This window comes from Equus asinus, chromosome 2 (genome assembly GCF_041296235.1).
Source record: "Equus asinus isolate D_3611 breed Donkey chromosome 2, EquAss-T2T_v2, whole genome shotgun sequence".
Lineage (NCBI taxonomy): Eukaryota > Metazoa > Chordata > Mammalia > Perissodactyla > Equidae > Equus > Equus asinus.
In genome coordinates this window covers 121139738-121153213 of record NC_091791.1, presented here as the reverse complement: position 1 = coordinate 121153213, position 13476 = coordinate 121139738, and the positions used below count along the sequence as shown (strand labels likewise).

General features: G+C 53.5%; 2 protein-coding genes across 2 annotated transcripts in view; one reads left to right on the top strand and one right to left on the bottom strand.

Moving 5' to 3' along the window:
* Positions 1-13476, top strand: part of LOC123276011 (cytoplasmic FMR1-interacting protein 1-like) — a 177836-nt gene that overhangs the window by 151320 nt on the left and 13040 nt on the right. Inside the window, exons 55-58 of the mRNA XM_070497085.1 lie at positions 2017-3489; positions 4373-4677; positions 9811-9940; positions 12135-12309. The gene's annotated coding sequence lies outside the window, so the exon portion shown is untranslated. The remainder of the gene's footprint in view (positions 1-2016; positions 3490-4372; positions 4678-9810; positions 9941-12134; positions 12310-13476) is intronic.
* LOC106823931 (protein FAM170A-like) lies at positions 8425-11019 on the bottom strand. Its single transcript, XM_070519577.1, has 2 exons — positions 10971-11019; positions 8425-9281 (listed from the first exon to the last, which is right to left on the bottom strand). Exons 1-2 carry the CDS (start codon positions 11017-11019, stop codon positions 8425-8427), a joined length of 906 nt encoding a protein of 301 aa, XP_070375678.1.

The window sequence follows — 13476 nt, the reverse complement described above, 5'->3', positions numbered from 1 at the left end:
CGCCTGACACGTAGTAGGCACTCGACACGCATTTGTTGAATGAATGAATGAATGAATGAATGAATGAGTGGTGACTCCCACAAGGACTCCTCCATCCTAGGCATCCCCTGCAGAGCTGGACTGTTTGTCCTGGCAGCTGGAGGCACCATTGCTCCCAAGTGAGCATTTTGCCCCCGTTCTTGACCTTCCCAGTCCCAAGCCCTGGAAAGTGTTAGCGGGAAGCTCCTTAGCCCTCTGCGTGTTTCCCCTTGGGACCAGTGAGAAAGAGATAGGATTGTGGCCTCCGGAAAAGCGTGGACTCAGGACCTCCACCTGTCTGGGAGATTTAGGAGGGCTCTTGGGGAAAGCCCGCCGTCCTCTCTTGGCTTGGAGTTTGCTTCTGTTCTGGAGGCACTTAGAAGAGGAACCAGTAAATCGTGGAACCCTTTGAGGAAGGATTTGAGACAATGGATGTGGTGAGCAGAGAGTGTGGCCTGACTACTCAGAGGGACTTGAAAACTCTCTGATGGCGAGAGAGGAGGCTTGTTTTGTGCGATTGCAGAAGGCAGGACAGGGACGAGTCGGCGGGAACACAGGAGAAAAGAAAGATGTGTGCTTGTTCAGAAATGAATTAATAAAGGAAACCAACTAAAATTGGAGTCAGGAAGGCCTGGGAGTTACGGGAGCTGTTCTAAGTGAAAGTTAATTCGAGGAGAGTGAGAGTTCAGGGTGCGGACGACTCCTCATGTAACGTTTTCCATTGGCTGGGCTTGTTGTCCCCAAAGAGGAAATTCTTTCTGCCTCCTGCTGGGATAGTAAAGTAGTAGCCCACCTCTCGTTGGAGATGCAAGGTGCTGGTCTCTCCCTAATTGGGGTAATTGACGGTGGGTGGTAGGACTGGAGAGCTCCCTGTAAGGCCTTCCTGACTCCAGTTTTAGTGGGTTTCCTTTATTACTTAATTTCCACACATTCAATCAGCTTTTACTTCTTCAATAGCTTAGTTTTTTTCGTAAGTTCCTTGCTGTTCCTATTGAAGTGTTTCCTTAATATTTTATAATTTTGACTCTATTTGGCACAATGAACTAACGGGGGCAAGATAATGGTCTATACCTCCCACCCCCATTTCCGTTTTCGGGATGCTTTATTTCTAGCTTGGAGAGAAGCCATTGATTTTGGTATATTTGTCTTATATGTAGCCACCTCGTCAAAATTTTTGTTGTCGTTTTCGAGGCATGCGATTACATAATTATTAGAATTTTTAAAAAATCTTGATATTTATACCTGCTTATTAAATTGTCTGGCTTATTCATTCCAGACTATGTTGAGATAGAAGTAATAACAGGTAACTTCATCTAGTTCCGAATTGTATTAAAATGTATTGAATATTTTGCAGTTGACCCCACACCAGCTAAGTTTGGGGATAATTTGTTACGCACCAGTAGATAACTAATAGGTCAACTTTGCTGACTACTATGGTGTGTGGCCTCATAGGACAAGTTGGGGAATGCCTTCTCTCTTTCTATTCTTTGTATAATATTAAAATGATATGGTACCTGCACGTTTGGTGGAACCTGCCAGAGAATTGGCCTGTTATTTTCTGTGTAGAAGATTTTAAGCTGCTGTTCCTTTTTTCAGAGTGATTAACGGACCATTCTGGTAATGATTAGAAAGCTTGCCCCTGCTTGCTCTAGACTGCTAAATCCCTTCTTAAATATGGTGGATGTTCACTGTTTTCAGGCCATCCAGATCAATTAATCAATCCCAGATTGGCAATCACCTCTGCTTACTTATTCCCTTATCTCACATTATTTGCTTCAAAGAAATGCACAGTAGCATATGCAGGTAGTTTTGTGTCCACAGCCTCGTTGAGTGCAGAATGTAGAGAAGGTCTATCATTCCAGGGTTCTTTCTATTTTTTTTTTAATTATTCTTCCCTTATGCCCCTTAGGCTCCCGTCCCCCCGCCCCCACTCTCCCCCCCACCCCACCCCCCCCCCACCCCCCATCTACTAGCTTCAACTTCTGCTATTCCCATCAGGTCTCTAAACTTGCTGGATTTCTTCAGTGCACGGTGTGGAACGGGTGACCTGTTGCATCTGCGCTTCAGAAGAGAACGCACTAGTGGAATGAACAGGCGGGGAGGGCGGCAGTTGGACCGGTTGGGGCGCAGGCGCCACGCGGGAAGGGAGCCCGAGGGCGGCGCGGCGTCCCGGGCCTACCCTGCCGCAAGCCCTGCGGCAGGCTGGACGAGATCCTGGCCTCGCGCTCCGCTGGAGACCGCCCGGCTCCTCCCCACCGCTCGGCCACGCCCAGGATCGCCCAGCCGCCTGGCCCGCGAGCCCGTCCGCTCCTGCGGGGACCAACAGGATGCAGGCAAAGCCGGCAGGCAGCCTTGGAGGCCTAGGCCTAGGCCCAGGACCAGGCCTCCAGGAGCTCTGGGCTGCAGCGACTTGGGCAGTGCTTGTGCTGAGAGCGACGAGGCGGACAGTGGAGTGTCCTCAGCTATCGTGTGTGCGGAGGATGACCCAGGAAGGGTGGAGAACAGGCACACAACTGCCTGGATCCACCCATGCAAGAGCCCTGGGCTTGTACATCCAGAAGAGAAGGCAGAGCCGACGAGGCCACGCTCGCTGTGCACATGCTCTCTCCAGGCTGGAGGTAGTGCCTGCACTGCCTGCACTGCCCTTGAAGGGTCCTCCCGGGCACTCACACCCAGTTGGGAGGGCCCGCGACCACACCCTGCTCATCTTGAGACTCCCAGAGCTTCTGCTCACACAGGACGAGGGGTTCGGAGGGCTGGGCCTGGCCACCTCCCTTGCAGCAGTTGTTGCTGTGCGTTGGCCCACGTGGACATCCTGGAAAATTCCGAGACTCTTTTTCGGCCTGCCTCACCTTCTGCCAGCAGGAACGCTAAGGAGAGCTGGGTCCTGAAGGCGTGTGCCAACATACCACATTCCCCAGTACCTGTCCACTGCTGTTCTTGCCAGCACATGAGCCAGGTTTAGAATTTATGGGTCCTTGCCAATGATGCGCTTTCCAAGATCTTGTTTCAGCTCTATTTCTTTCTTCTTTCCCTCCGCACCCCCATTTTATCCCCTGGGGAGAATCCATCAGCTCTCCTCTGTCCCCACCCGGACATGACTCTGAGGCCCAGAATGCCCAGTCTGTAGGAACCCCATGGTGTTGGTCCTGAGGATCTGCGTTTTCTACAAGATCTTCAGATAAGTCTGATGCTGATAAAGCGGGAGACTTTGCATTTACAAGTCCACTTGTGAGAGCCAGCCCCGCCGGTTTCCCACGAGCTCCACTGCCCTGCGTGGTCTACATGGGACACTTAGCAAGAAGATGGAGCTAAACGGCAAGCATTTCTGCAGCAAAGCCTGCCTGGTCTGGCCTAACACGTTTCAGTTTCCCGAGTATCATCACTAGCTGTGACCAGACTCTGCTCTGCCCAGGCAAAAGAAGACCTATCCGATGAACTCAACATAGACTCTCCATAGCTGACCTCTGGGTAAGCAATAAACTAAGCAGAGGCAACTTACCAACAAATGCCTGCTTGGAGCGTTACTCGCTTAAACATGTGGGGGTGGGGGGCGCTGAACCAAACCCCCAAGGACACAAAGGGAGCCTCCTCCTTTGGGCAACCTCCTTGGTCCCAGCTTTCTCATCTCCTACCGCTCAAGAGCCTACAAACTAAGATCTTTGGAAGAAAGATCCCCAGGAATACTTGCGGGTCACCTAGTGAAGATTTCCCCCACTGCTGGGTGAGGCATAGGTCAGAGAGGTCCTCTTGGGCTGCCTGGGCCTCTGCGCCGGACACTCAACACACAGAGTTGCAGACCCCCTAAAGATTTCCCGCAATGGGCATGACCCTGGTGACTTGGAGCCCCTGAGCCCTGAGAACTCCCAACAGTCAAAGACCACCCCCACCCCGCTTCCTCCTCATCAGGGTCTCGGGATTATTCTGGGCATTGTGTTCTTTTTAGCAGCTTTTCCGTTAAAGGACCCCTAAGGGCACGGTTGGTTTGCGCTTGGCACTCTGAGAATCCGCCACCTCGGAGGTGGGCAAGCAGCGGTTTCAACTATCACCTTAAGACTGGCAGAGGCCACAGGACACTGGGAAGGAGAGAGGTGAAAGGTTAGGAAAGCCTGGTTGTGCAGGCGACCAGGGACAGACTGGCGCTAACTTGAAAAGCCGGCCCGAGGTGAAGCGCATTCCACTTGTGAGTCCTGGGCCCGTTTCCGCTTCCAAAGGAGAACGTCTTTTGCCCCATGCTTTTCCCACTGGGTTGGACGTGCCTTTTGACTTAAGATACGAAGGAGCCTCCAAAACCTCTTGGGGTGCCTGATGGGTCAAGGAGGACTTGCCTCAGCCCAGTCTGTTCTTCCTGCAGGTAGAGGACCAATCACCTTAGTGTCCCAGGTCGTCAGCTGGTCTTAGGACTCGGATAATCGGTCTTTGAAGGCATCCCAGCCGAGGAGTACTTCCTGGGTTCATCTTCTCACAGCTGGTTGCTTGACTCCCAGTTTTACGACTCGAGTGAGAAATGGGACCACGAGAGGCGTGAGAAGTACGGAGACATGAGCCCTGACCTCTTGGCATTGGCTCCTGCTTCTTGAGGAGGGAAAAGGTAAAGAAGGCCGCATCTACTGTGTCCTGTGACATGTGTGCCGTGCATTCTCACGAAGACGCTCTCAGGTAAGGAGTTGGTGGGAAATGCTTTGCTTTCTCTTAAACTCTGTCCTTGAGGCCTTTGCTGATGGAGGGCATCGAACCGACATTCCACTGGAGGAGGGAGGGGCAGAGGAAGGGGCAAATTAGTATGTAGGAAATGAGCCCGTTTTGGTAAAACAATAACAAATATCTGAGTATACTGGAAAACCTATATACACGTGCATAAAGGGGTAGGAGCGTATGTTTGTATGTGTATGATTGCTTAAGCAAGGGTGATGAAGGAGTCTACCTATTAGACTGTTAGAATTATCTGGACACACTTCTGCAACTGTGACAATGAGTGAGAACACGCAGAAGGGACAGTGTTTAAAGAAATAGCATAATGAAATGTATTTCCATTCTATAGTTATATATCAGTGTATATAAGGTATACTATAATTCAAAATCATGAAGAGTAAACATGAGTCAAAATAAGAAGAACCAAAAAGACAGGGTTAGCTGTATCTGCTGACTGACAGGAATCCATCATAGATTGTCCAGTGAAACATGGCGCAGAACAATGTGGGCCAAGTGGGACGTCATTTTTAAAAAAGCAAAGAAACAGACAGACCTCCCTGTGTACCTGGGACTGTATATGTGTGTCTGTCTTAGTCCATTTGGGCTGCTGTAACAAAATACCACAGCTGAGGTTGGCTGATAAACGATAGGAGTTGATTTCTCACAGTCCTGGAGGTTGGAAGTCCAAGATCAGGGTACCAGCATGGACAGGCGAGGGCCCTGTCGGGCTCACACTCTTGCATCCTCACATGGTGGAAGGGGCTGGGGAACTCTGCGGGGTCTCTTCTATAAGAGCACTAGTCCCAGTCATGGGGGCACCACCCTCAGGACCCAGTCACCTCCCAAACGCCCCATCTCCTAACTCCATCACGTTGGGGCTTAGGATCCCAACAGTGAATGCTGAGGGGACAGAAACATTAAGAATCTAGCAGTCTCTGAGCAGAGAGAGATGTAGGGAAGGATACACGTGTGTCTTTTAACGCTGGACAACTTGGGAGAGGAGTGCAATTTACATATGAGAGGATGATTCTGATTATACTTTCGATTTAAAATACTTTGCAGTTAGACAGCTCATAATCAGAATATAAGACCTCTCTAAGTTAGAACATCACAGATAGGCATTTTTAAATTTTGCATTGTGAAAAGATAGGCATGAGCCTATCTTTAACGTCAGACACAAAGATTTCGACCACTGAATGAAGACACACCCTCAGCTGTGCGGAGGTCAGACCCAGCAGAGCTCTTGCTTGCCATTTGGAGACCATGCCTTCTTCTGGACTCTACACCTAGAAATGACCAAAGTATTCTGTGAGGATTAAAGCATCCACCCTCAAACGTGTGCTGAGTATACATGTATACTGGCGAGGAAGAAGGCTGGACACCATGTGCAATTCATTAAGTGACACGCAGACACTGCAAGATCCTTGTTCTCTGCTATGTGCTCCCGCCTTACTCCTCTAACCGTTCTAGTGGAAAACTCACCCCGGTGCATTCGAGGCCATTTTCCAAGACTACCCTTAGACGTAGTTAACGGGGATTTCGCAACTTATAGGAAGAAGAAGATTTTGGACAAAAGATCTCTTGGACAGTGGAAAGTCCCAGCCAGCCTCTGCCTCCCACTGGGATGGCCAGACCATTTCCACTCTCGCATCTCTGAGAATCACAGAGATGCGGGGTGGGTGAGCCGAGGAGTCGAAAGAGAGATTTCTTGGACTCTCAAGGTCTGGCAGTAGTGCTCTTTTATTGAGAGAATAGTATGGAAGAGCACGGGGTCAGGGCCCATGGGCAGTCAGAGCTGCTGCTGCCGGCATGGGGACAGGACCCAATGGGCAGTCAGAGCTGCTGCTGCCGGCATGGGGACAGGACCCATGGGCAGTCAGAGCTGCTGCGTGGGGACTGGACCCACGGGCAGGAGGAGCTGCCGCTGCCGCTGCCAACATGGGTTGAGAGTAGGGCTAAGTTGAAGGCATAGGTATGTGAGTTTCTCTCTTTCCAAGACAGAGGAAAGAATGTGTAAAAGAAGTTGTTAAAATGGCATCAGTGCAGGTGGGGTCTGGTTATTGGCTGGCCCTATAACTTTAGGTCAGAATCAGACCGGACTAAGTCAGGATGACCTATGCTTCCCGGCAGGCTATTGGTGGTGGGGGTGGGGGGAGGAGTCAGCTACGTGAGGTTACCAGACAAGCACCATAGACAAGACTTAAGTCCTTGCCGTCCCCATTAAGAGTCTCTAGAGATAAGGTCGTCCCTCCTTCCTCCTGGTGCAGAGAGGGAGACACCCCCAACACGTGGAGACTTCCTTCACAAATGCAAATGTCTCTCGTCCAAGGGCAAGCAAATCCCACTCCTCAGAGGCTCCTTCCCGTCTGCAGTTTTTAAAAGTAACCAGCCTAAAATAATCCTCATCAACAGGATTTCCTTCTTCATCATTAGCACCAGGCAGAGTCGATCCTGCCTCAAAGCCCTGGCTTCCCTCCACTTCAGACCCTGTCACCCTCAGGAGCCACGTCTGTCCCTCTGAGAAGTACAAACAGGGCAGCCCGTGGATGGGTGTGCCAGGCCTGGGAACCCTACCCACGCACCCTGTGCCCTGAGGGTCCCCGTGTCACTCTGCGTCTCAGCTCCCAGGGACATGGACACACCCTGACACCCCCAGCGCTTCCCGGGCCCTTGGACTTGGTGCCCTGACCCTAGTTTCTCTGCCCACCGTGGAGTCTGGGCATGAACCTGACCCTTCCCATCCTCACCTCGGATCACCCCTGCCTTCATTATAATTCCAGGGTTCACAGGAAATGTCCTCTCTTTTGCTGCTTTATCCTCAGCCAGGTGTTTTCTTGCAGTTCTCTGATCTCAGGATAGGTCCGGTTATACCACAGAACAAAGAAAGAACAGGCAAGTGTCACGGATGTGTCACGACCGGGGGGTAAAGCATGTTTGTTATAAAGGGGCCAAAAAGTTTCCAAGCTGCTTCCCTTGCACCCTAGGAGACCCTCTGCAGGACTCATCCAGTAACTGGATCTCCTGTTATGCAGAAAAGGATGGCACCAATGGAGTCTTTCTGCACCAGCTGCCACCTCCACTGCCCCCAAGAGGGAACGGCACATCCCTCCAACCCCGCTTCTCCCAGTGAGGCCAGAGGACTTGGATGGCGAGCTCAGCTTCCTTTAAGAGCCCGCCTCTCCTCTTGCAGGCCCTCCTTCCTGTCTCTCCCTGCACGTGGCTGGGAGCGGAGGCAGGCGGAGGGACGGGTTGAGGGGCTTTATCCCATTCATTGCTGTCCTACAGACTGTTTCCCCGCGTCCCCGAGTCCTTCTGCTTCCTCCTCCTGCGGACGACTCAGCTACACCCCTTCTCAACCACGCTTCCTTTAGAGCTCCCTTGGCTGAGGCGCTCTCCCAGCCCTCCAGAGCCCCCTGAAGTCCCGTTTTCTTTCCCGCCTTACACTGTCGCCATGTTCAGGGTCCCGAATTCCACAGCATCTAGATGGGGCTCTCCTCTCTTCTCCTGGCTGGGCGAGCCTGTGGCCTGACCTGGCGTGCAGAGTCGGCTGTCCCGAGGCCGCTTCATCCACCCCTTCCGGGTGGTGCTCTCCACGCCCTTGGTTGGCGATGCGGACCACGCAGCCTGGAGTGCAGGGTCTCCCGGGGTGGCTCAGCGGTCTGGCCCGCGGTCTTCCCCGACAGGCCCCATCCCACCCACAGCCCTGCTCTGCAGTCACAGGGCCTGAGCGCGGCCCTTCAGGCGCATGCCCCGCGGTCCTTGGGGCCGCGCCCCGCGGCCCTGCCTCTGCCAGGCCTCCTGCCTCTGCAGCCACGCCAGCTCGCTCCGCAGCCGCCTCAGCTCCTGGCTCTGTGCTTGCAGTCTCGCCTGCAGGCGCAGGCAGGCTTCCTCCTTGGCTCGCACCTCCCTGCTCTTGGCCGCCAGCAGGCGCCTCTGGGCCAGCAGGTGGCAGCGTCGGGGCCGGCGCGGCGCAGACGCGGGCCGCCGGCGCTCCAGCAGCTCCTCATAGAAGACGCGGCAGCTGAAGCCCTCCTTGACGCCGCGCTCGGCGTGCGCCACCACGGCGGCCGGGGACGGGAACACGCGGCAGCAGGCCACGCAGCGGAAGCCGTGCTCGCCGGTCCCCAGCCACTCCGGGGTGACCGCGCGGGGCGGCGCCTCCTGCTCCTGGACGGCCGGCGCAGGGGTGTGCGCCTCGGCTTCCTGGACACAGGGCTCCGTGTCGCTGAGCAGGGACTCCGTGTCAGCCGGGCTCGGGGGAGAGCCGATGGTGCTCTCCTGGGAGAGCTCGGCCTCGAAGACGCGGGGCCTCTCGTCCACGGGTGCAAACCCGCTTTCGGTTTGCCACGCGACGGCCACCCCCTTCACGGTGCGCACTTGGGTGTAATAGGCGCACCGCACCCATTGCTTCTCTTTGGGCGACCCGTAGCTGGAGGAGTGGGAGGTCCGCTCCGCTGAAGCAGAGGAGACACACGTCTCTGGGAGTCGGAGGGTCTTCCTGGGCCTGGAGCTCCGGCTTCTGTTTTCCGATGGTGTAGGCTGTGTGGCCCTGTCCTCTTGGGTTGAGGCCTCTGAGAACAGAGTGGGAGTTCCATGAGCTCTGGGGTCCCTGGGGGCCTCTCCGTCGCTACCCTCCTCCACCTCTGGGAAACCTCGTCACATCTTCGTCTTGCCCCGGCGGGCCCGGGTCCCGAGCCTTCCAGTGCTGGTTGCACTGCTGGGGGTGACACAAGTCCCCTGAGCACAGTGGTACCAATGACAGTGGTACCCTGTGTCAAAGGTCTGTCGTGGGAGACAATACAATACCCTTTGCGATCTTCTGCTTGTAATTGTAGGACCTTCAGGCTAATTTTTCTTTTTTTTCCCTAACATTTGTTGAATGCCAACTATGCTACCCCTCTGGGAGATGTTTTCTATGAAGTTGATTTGCTAGGATAGTTAGTTAGAGGGTTAGCGTGCCAACGGGAGAGATGCTCAGCTCTTTTCAACCCGGTATTAGGGGGGCACTGACAGAAGGAATTCCACTGACAGGCATACTAATTTGTATACTTTGTTAAGGCTCTTGCAAGTTTCCTTCTTTCTCAAACCTTCCTTAACCAGGCAACACTAGACCTTTAAAAAGGCTTGCTCGGAGCCGACTCCTGAGCACTTCCTCGTGAGATGAGCTCCTTCAGTGTGAAGGCAGAAAACAGATGTCCGTGTCTGAGCGCCCTGATCCCCCACCTCGGTGGTGAGTACATGAAAACCTCAGCGAGGGCATCTGCGGGCTTGCTGCGTCAGCCTCAGGGTCTGTGCATGCTTCTGAGGACGGGGCTGGTTTGGAGAGTTCAGGATGCAGAAAGGAAGCGATGGAAGCAAGCTTTGGGTGTGTGTGGGGGAGGGAGTGAAGGGTTCAGGTAGGACCGAGATGGAGAAGACCTCAGGGGGCAGTGGACAGAATCTGCAGACAGAAGACCAGGAGGGAAGAGGAAACCAGCTGGGCCTGTGGCGAGCAGCACATGGGAGTTGTCAGGAAGTTGGGGAGGAGGCAAGGGGAAAAGGAACTGACTGGGGAAAGGGTCCCGAACTAGGATTTGTAGGATTTCTGGCAGAAACACAGGTTAAGGAGAGATTTAGAATGCGATTCTGAAGTGAAGCTTTGCTGTGCCACATCGTGGAGCCCTAGGGAGAGGTGGACGGGAGACAGAGGAGGAGAAGGCGAGGCCTTGGACTGAGGGTAGTGCTGTCTGCCCAGGCCCCCTTCTGCCCCAGCCCTGGCTCAGAATGAGGGAGACCTCTGGGGTCGTCGTGGGGTACTGGGCCAACCACCCAGCACCCTTCCATCACTTCTGGATTACTGTTTTTGCTGCCTCACCTGAGGTATTAATTCCCTCTCAGTAGAAAATGCGATGACAGCGAAGGGGACAAGTCCCCTCGCCCCTTCTCCCCAGTCCCACGCCGTCTGCCCCAGGGGCTCACTTGCTTCCTGCCTTCGCGTGGCCATCAAGCCCTTCCCAGGGCTCAGGCCTGAACAGTTAAGTTTCTGGTCTGAGCCAATTGAGGAAAGACCCTCAGACTCACAGTAGGGGGTCCTTCGGTTCACTCACTCACTCCTTCACTTATTCGTTCATGTTACGCATGTGTTCCTTGTCTACTAAATGACACAGTACGTTCACAGTGAAAGCCTCAGTGAGCCTCAGGCCTCTGGCCATCTGTCCGGGGAAATCAGACCCCTGGCTTCCCAGCTCCCATCCGTCAGACTGTTTTCCTCCTCTCCTTACCTGGGGTCTCAGAGATAGGCCTCTTCCTCCCGGATTGCCGCCGATTCATCCTGTCGGGGCAGAGGTGAACTCCCAGGATGGTCTCCGGAAGGATTTCTCTCCCTCTTCCCAATCTCAGCCTCTCTTGGGTCGTAGACTCTGAGTGAGTCCTGAATGCCTGTGAGTCGGCAGCTACAGGTGCTGCCCCACAGGGAGATCCCGGATCCACAACCTCTCTGAGAGCAGTTGGGATCTGAGTGAGCTCCGAGTCTTCCAGTAAATCCTGTGTGATGTCACCGCTGACATAGCTCAGTTCCGAGGGCCCAGTTTGAACGTCAACATGGCAACAAGAAATCACGGCAACAGTTGAAGTAGGGGTGAGGAGGGCAGCTGAGGGAAGGTGATATAATAATTACGTAATAAAGTGATTTGGAACTTTTCCCTGCCCTCAAGGGGCCTCCCATCCATTTGGAGAGAGGGTGAGAGGGCAGAAAATGAGAACAGACTGGGAGGGGTGATATCTTCCCCCGAGACCTCTCCTGTGCCTCTGTTTGGAAGTCATCTCTCCAGCCCTGGTCACTCAGTGTCCCCTCTGAAGCCCTCTCAGACCTCCTTTGCCTCTGAGCCTGCTCAAAGGCTGTTCCCCCTGACTGGGAGACCGTCCCTCCCCTCCCTCCTGGGTCCGCCCCTCCCACGGGGAGGCACAGTGGTGCATGGAGCACCACTGGGTTTGATCCCTGCTCCGCCACCTGCTGGATCTTGGGCCAGTCAGTGGACCTCTCTCTGCTTCACTTTCCATTTTTATTTTTTTTTTTTTAAAGATTCTATTTTTCCTTTTTCTCCCCAAAGTCCCCCGGTACATAGTTGTACATTTTTAGTTGTGGGTCCTCCTAGTTGCGGCACGTGGGACGCCGCCTCAGCCTGGCCTGACGAGCGGTGCCATGTCCGCGCCCAGGATCCGAACCGGCAAAGCCCTGGGCCGCCGAGGCGGAGTGGGTGAACTTAACCGCTTGGCCACGGGGTCAGCCCCTGTGCCTCGCTTTCTGATCTGTAAAATGGAAAGGACTCTCTCCACCTGATAGCATCATTTGGAGGCTGAAGAGGTCAATCCATGGAAAGCATTTAGAACAGTGACTGTTACAGGAGAAGACTATGCTAATGGTCACGGTTACCGTTGTACTGCAGGTCACAGCTTGCCGAGGGTGCGCAGATTAGCTGATGTCCTCGCCCTGAGCATGCAGAGCTCCCGAAAGCCCCCGTCCTTACGCTCCTCCAGGTCCACGGGAGAGGCTCATTTGAAAATCTGTCTCCTTGAATGGGACCGTAAGCAACGTGGAGGCAAACACCGGCTTGCTCTCAGGTCTGTAATCCCAGAAAGTAGGAGAGCGCCTGACACGTAGTAGGCACTCGACACGCATTTGTTGAATGAATGAATGAATGAATGAATGAATGAGTGGTGACTCCCACAAGGACTCCTCCATCCTAGGCATCCCCTGCAGAGCTGGACTGTTTGTCCTGGCAGCTGGAGGCACCATTGCTCCCAAGTGAGCATTTTGCCCCCGTTCTTGACCTTCCCAGTCCCAAGCCCTGGAAAGTGTTAGCGGGAAGCTCCTTAGCCCTCTGCGTGTTTCCCCTTGGGACCAGTGAGAAAGAGATAGGATTGTGGCCTCCGGAAAAGCGTGGACTCAGGACCTCCACCTGTCTGGGAGATTTAGGAGGGCTCTTGGGGAAAGCCCGCCGTCCTCTCTTGGCTTGGAGTTTGCTTCTGTTCTGGAGGCACTTAGAAGAGGAACCAGTAAATCGTGGAACCCTTTGAGGAAGGATTTGAGACAATGGATGTGGTGAGCAGAGAGTGTGGCCTGACTACTCAGAGGGACTTGAAAACTCTCTGATGGCGAGAGAGGAGGCTTGTTTTGTGCGATTGCAGAAGGCAGGACAGGGACGAGTCGGCGGGAACACAGGAGAAAAGAAAGATGTGTGCTTGTTCAGAAATGAATTAATAAAGGAAACCAACTAAAATTGGAGTCAGGAAGGCCTGGGAGTTACGGGAGCTGTTCTAAGTGAAAGTTAATTCGAGGAGAGTGAGAGTTCAGGGTGCGGACGACTCCTCATGTAACGTTTTCCATTGGCTGGGCTTGTTGTCCCCAAAGAGGAAATTCTTTCTGCCTCCTGCTGGGATAGTAAAGTAGTAGCCCACCTCTCGTTGGAGATGCAAGGTGCTGGTCTCTCCCTAATTGGGGTAATTGACGGTGGGTGGTAGGACTGGAGAGCTCCCTGTAAGGCCTTCCTGACTCCAGTTTTAGTGGGTTTCCTTTATTAATTAATTTCCACACATTCAATCAGCTTTTACTTCTTCAATAGCTTAGTTTTTTTCGTAAGTTCCTTGCTGTTCCTATTGAAGTGTTTCCTTAATATTTTATAATTTTGACTCTATTTGGCACAATGAACTAACGGGGGCAAGATAATGGTCTATACCTCCCACCCCCATTTCCGTTTTCGGGATGCTTTATTTCTAGCTTGGAGAGAA